The sequence below is a fragment of the Strongylocentrotus purpuratus genome, unplaced genomic scaffold (genome assembly GCF_000002235.5).
Source record: "Strongylocentrotus purpuratus isolate Spur 01 unplaced genomic scaffold, Spur_5.0 spur5_scaffold_19, whole genome shotgun sequence".
Classification (NCBI taxonomy): Eukaryota; Metazoa; Echinodermata; class Echinoidea; order Camarodonta; family Strongylocentrotidae; genus Strongylocentrotus; species Strongylocentrotus purpuratus.
The window spans coordinates 29788852-29795057 of NW_022145604.1; the positions used below are offsets into that span (position 1 = coordinate 29788852).

Below are 6206 nucleotides of genomic sequence, written 5' to 3' on the forward strand. Positions count from 1 at the left end.
TCCTGTAGATCTCGAATCATGGCTGATGCATTAAAGAATGTCATTGTTCAGAGTCTGGAGTGTCCTGTATGTCTGAATACCTTCACCAATCCCAAGACCCTGTCTTGTTCTCACACCTACTGCAAGGCCTGTCTGGACAACCTCTTGGAATGCCATGGTAACGACCAGATGCTCCGATGCCCAGTCTGCAGAGCTGAAACCCAGGTCCCAAGCCAAAATGTCAGCAAATTACCGGAAAACCTGGCTTTGAAGTCTCTTATAGAGGACGTGAAGAATCAACATCAGTTTTGCACGAATTGTAAATCCGAGGACAAACCCCAAGCTGTTGTCTACTGTCAAGACTGTGGCATGTATCTTTGTATCACTTGTCACAACACACACTCTCTGTGGCAAAACTTCATTAGTCATGAGGTCCTAGCCTTGAGTGAGATCAAATCAGGGAAGGTGTCAGTACGTAGGTATCGTAAATGCAGGAAACACCCCAAAGAGGATGAGGAGTACTTCTGTATCGACTGCAGAAGATTTTCCTGCTTCTGGTGTGTTGTCATGGAGCATAAAGACGATGGACATCGGGTCATCGAGGCAGCTGTTTATGAAAGCAGCCATCTGAAGAGTACCGAGGACCTCAAATCCAAGGCGGACAAGAAACGTTCTTGCTTTCAGAAATATGTTGATTTCATTGATGAAGAGAAGGAGCGTGTGAGCAATGTTCAGAAACAGTGTACAGATGATATCAACGAGGCATTTGAGAAATCAGTCCAGCAGTTGACAGAAAATAAAGACATCCTCATTGGTGAAGTCAAGGGTAGGACCGAAGGAGTAGAGAAAGAACTGGACGAAATTAAGAAATCGGCTCAGGAGCATATCACTCACTTGACCACCATAGCTGACATGGTAACCAAAAGGACAAAGATACCGTTAAATATGGATGCTTTGGCTGCACACGACACTCTATGTCAAGACTTACAAGAGGCCTTAAAACATGAGGATCCTGACTACAAGCAGCCGATACAATCGAGCAAGAAAGGAAAAAGTGTCACTTTTACGAGAATCGTTGGAATGGACGAGCTAACTCTCGGTAAGATCGTAAATGCAGTTGCAAAGAACATCGCTTTGCCTACTAAGAATAACATGAATGCTATGATTGGTACACCAGACGGTAGGATGGCAGTGGTGTGTTGTAAAAGAGGCGTGGAGATCTTCTCTGCTGATGGCCAGATCCAGCAGAAAGTTTTCAAACATTTGGAGATTCATGGAGTAGGGTTCCTCTCTGATTATCGGTATGTTATACTTGATGGCTCAAACATTATCACACTTTACACACTAGAGTACACAAAGTTGAATTTAATGTTTGAGACTCTGAGTTACGATGAAGGTGGATGGGCTGGTCTCACTGTAGATGGTGATGATCAGATCTGTGTTAGCTACAGGAAAGCACAGAAGATCCAGGTATTCTCACCAGCCGGGGGAAAGGCGTTCAGGGAGATACCATGTGATGGGTATAAATTTGTGCAAATTACTAGTTATAATGATTACCTGATCATCAAATCCTCGATAACAATACGATTAATTGTCAAACAAGGTGTTGTAAAATATAAATTATCGAAATTAGGGGGTTCACTTTACGCTGCTGTGTCCCAAGGGAATACAATCCTGATAGCCACATTGAAGCATGATGAAGGTCTGGTCAGCATTGGTGAGTACACTAACGAGCTGAAGCTGGTCCAGAACATTATCATTGATTACAAGATTGAGAAGCCCAAGAGAAATTGGTACTATCTCCAACAGTACCGATCAGGAGAGATCGCTTTCTGCACTCCTGATAGACTCTATATATTCCACTGAAAATAATGAATGACTCCCCTTTTCTCGCACTGTATCACACCACTGTCTTCAGGCACGTATGAAGACAGGGGTGGGGGTGCGATGTGTGCGACTAGACCTCCTTTTTCTGGTCAAATCAGACACGCTGAAAAAAATAGAATGACATAATTTTTCGTTGAAAATGGACCCATCCCCGCCCCCCCCCCATCCTCCTTTAAAAAAAAAGAAGCTTTTTACAGGCCTGTTTTGTGACTTTATTAAGTTATCAGTTATATTTTGGGCTTGATGAAATGAATTTTTGGTGAATGTTTTAGAAACGATATTCCTATATCACGTAGATCAATTTGAATTATTGACATTTTCTAAAATATAAAAAGTATCCTTTCTTTTAATATAATTTAGATGTGTTTATCTTTCAAGATTTTGTTGTTGATGATGACTTTACATGTGAATCTGACTTTTTTTGGTAGATTTTATTAATATGTAATAATGTAGACACGATTCCATTATTGTGGACTCAAATATTATTTTATTATAGGAGATAATCATCCTTGTAATGGAATCTTTTATATATTGCTGTTTTAAATACATTGAATAGTTTTCCTTCATTTTCTACAATGCATTTCAGATCACTGTCCGATTATTCAAACTAGTTTTTACATTTTACCCCGAATCATGAGAGAAAATGCCACTTTTTCATATATTAATCTCTACTTCTTACAATTTCTCTAGTTGCGTATTAAAGAGTTTAAGATTTTTTGAAAATCGACCTGTTGATTGTTTGATGTATGTTACAAAAGCATTGTAAAAACAAATGTCAAAATAAGGGTTTATGTTTTTATCTGAAGGACTCTGATATCTTGTTTTCTGTTCACTATGTTTACTTTCCGTTTGTCTGTGTTTTCATTTTTTTAAACAGTTTCTGTTCTTAATATATTTTTGATATACATTTGTGTCAATCCTATCTGAACCCATAGGAATAAAAATAAAGTATTTAAAAGAAAGGAATCGCACTATCTTCAATGAATGCAGAAACATTAGAGAAATCGGTCTTTATAATTTTCTTTAAAATACGAAAATGTGTGATTTAACAGCTACTCTAAAATTGAAATTTGAAATTGTAAACATGTTCTTATAGATCCTTCTTTGTTTAAAACAAATACACTATAACCAAACCGTAAAAAGAAGAAGATATTGTCGGGATATTTGCCATACAAAACAAATGGAGAGGCAATCACATTAGGAGTTTCCTATCTACAGAATAAAACAATAAGCATTGCATAATTATCAATGTGTTTAGCGATTTCAGTTCTCCAAAAATCTTCTAAGAATAAAATAAGCTACATTTACATGTATCACCCCCAAATTTATTAATTTCTTCCATATTTCTTTAGATTTATTTCCCCGTTTATTACGTTTTCTTCATCGACGTGATGTCAGATGGACTTCCCTTTTATTATGCATCCCTGTTATTTTGGACAAAGTATGCATTAGTATCCACTGGGAATGCTGTTCATTTCAGAATGTTCTTTTATCCGTCACTTTGTATTAGTCTTTGTCTCTTTCAAATTATGTATTTCATTTACCTTTCTACTCTAGCCACTGCTCAAACTTAGTCTTACAGAATTAGCGTATGTAAGTTGCTATAACGATCATGACGTTATACATGTAAATGTAGCTTATTTTATTCTTAGAAGATTTTTGGAGAACTGAAATCGCTAAACACATTGATAATTATGCAATGCTTATTGTTTTATTCTGTCTTTTGGTTAGTATCAAGCAGTGGATGTCGGTTCCTGGCAGTTGATTTAGAAAAAAATTAAAACTCGTTTTCCTACATACAGTTACAAACAGTTGCCCTTCGTGGACACCCTATGTCATTTCACCCCCATATAATACCATGATCTGAGTGAAGGTATGATTGATTGACTGATTGGTTGACTGGTTAAGTGATTGATTTATTGATTGAGTGAATGAATGATAGAGTGAATAATCGATTAAATGAATGATTGAGTGAGTGAGTGAGTAAGTGATTGATTGATTTATTGAGTGACTAATTGAGTGAATTGAGTGAATGAACGAATATTGGCGGGCGGTCGGTCTTGTGGGCTGTCGGTCTTGTGGGCCCTCGGTCTTGTGGGCTTTCGGTTATGTCAGCAGTAGTTGGTTGATTTATCATGTAGTTTATTGATTGCAAAATTGATTCTTTGAAAAATTGATCAGTATTAATTGACTGATTGGTCGATTGAGTGATTAATTGAATTACTGATTTCTTAAGTGAGGGATAAGTTGATCGACTGATTGATTGAGTGAGTAAGTGAGTGATTACTTGATTGATTGCAAAATTGATTGATAAGTTCATTGATTGATTGATTGGTTGATTGAGTGATTGATTGAATTACAGATTGATTAGTTAAGTGTTTAATCAATCGACTGATTGATCGGGTGAGTGAGCGATTGCTTGGTTGGTGGACTAGCTTATTGATTGCAAAATTGATTGTGTAATTAATTGATTGGTAGGTTCATTCATTCATTAATTGACTGATTGGTTGATTGATTGAGTGAGTGAGTGGGTTACTTTGTTTTTATTAACATATTCAAGTTCACTAATGTGTGGTAGGTCCAATCTATTTAAAAATCTTAAATTACTTCGGAAGATCAAACGAGAGTCTCAGATGCTAGAAGGTTCACAGCTTCATGAGATGAAGATAACACGGTCTCAGATACGGCTGCATTCCCACCTATACCACTTAAAACTGGTAAGGAAGCTGAAGTAGTGTTTGCATGGGATCCTACTCAATCAACAAAATGAGAAGACGGAACTGGTAGGGATACATCATCAGCTTCGGAGGTAGTTACCGCATCATACGTCGCAGCTGGTATCTTCCTGGGATGGGCGGCGGCGAAAGCCCGAACCACTTGTGTGACATTAACGCCAACGTCTCGTATGTATGAGCATCATGGCCGGACCATTCAATCGCTCCTCCCCCATTGTGGATCTAAGACGAGTCTTAAGTCATTTGGTGCAGCGAAAGGACCTCTCTGCTTCGGAGCTGGTTACAGGAAAAACTACAAGTAGGTGTTAGATGGTGAAAATATTGGGAAACCGGCAATGTTTTGCTGGTAACAAGTCTGTAAAGACAAGTTATAACATTCAATGTCTAAAAATCGTACTTTGCCCTTTATTATAGGTAGGTAGTGTAAAAGAAGTCAAAATGACGACAATTTTATAATTATGATAATAACAACAGCAATTTAACAACATCAACTCCAACAACATCATTACCAACAACGATGTAACAATAAAAGTATAAACAACAATAATAATAATAATTATCAAGATAATATTAATAATAAAGCTATAATCCTTGATAATGGTAGACTTGAGAGTAGGACAATTTGTTGAATATACATTGATTGTAAATTTTCAGATCAAATAATTCCACTTCAGCATGTTTGCACACACAAATTAACGACGGCGCCCTGTCAGTTATCGCATAACTTGTATGAGAGAGACAGTTTTAACACGCTCGTGTCCAAAGTATTTTGTTAATATGCTAGATGTGGATTTTGACAGCATTTTTGCTTGCGTATGGGATAATTACATATATAGACTTATCGACTGGTACAGGTCTTAAGGCATTTAAAAATGAAATCTCATCTGCTGCTTTAGTTCACCTTACTTCCACTTCATAATCAAGAAATATTATGGCCAACTCAGCACAACGGTTCCATAATCTGAGCATATAAAATCATTGGTGTCACGTAGTCAATACAAATGAATGTTTATATCACGGAACTTTAACCCCATAAATTTTAAAGTGATATCAGGTAATGTTTATTAATCTTTGCAAACAACTGCATCATATGTTGATTGGTTGATTGGTTGCGCACGGGTCATGATTTGAAATATCAATAGTGGCACCGACAACCCTTATATGGTTATTATACCAGGCAAGTAGGCCGCCACTATGTGAATTGTTGATATATATATATATTTAAAATAATTATTTTTATATATTCACTTTACAATTTTTGGGATCATTTGGAAGGATCTTCCATGACTAATCCTACGTGGAATTCAAAGATAATTAACCACAACATTCTTTTCCAAAGTCAATGTCGACACTAAAGGTTGACTTCGAAGGATATTACCTTTTTTTTAAATATATATCTCTGTATATGATACGTGCACTGAATAAATGTATTTGATCAAATGGTTCGACTTAAGGAACTACATGTAGCTGTTTGCATACCTAAAATAATGTTGGAACTGGCTCGGTTGTCGCATAGCTAGTACCAGAGAAATAGTTGTGACACGAGCTTGTCACAAGTAATTTTGTACCCTGCTAGCTATGGAATTTGTCGGCATCTTTGCTCGC

At 36.8% G+C, this 6206-nt stretch overlaps 1 protein-coding gene across 1 annotated transcript; it reads left to right on the forward strand.

Moving 5' to 3' along the window:
- LOC105440786 (E3 ubiquitin-protein ligase TRIM38-like) lies at window positions 1–2012 on the forward strand. The gene has a single exon (XM_030989973.1). It carries the CDS (start codon window positions 19–21, stop codon window positions 1843–1845), a length of 1827 nt encoding a protein of 608 aa, XP_030845833.1. The 5' UTR covers window positions 1–18; the 3' UTR covers window positions 1846–2012.
- Window positions 2013–6206: the final 4194 nt, after the last annotated feature.

Bases quoted from the DNA above. Each gene is read 5' to 3' on its own strand.
- LOC105440786 (XM_030989973.1), top strand. From the start codon at position 19: ATGGCTGATGCATTAAAGAATGTCATTGTTCAGAGTCTGGAGTGTCCT.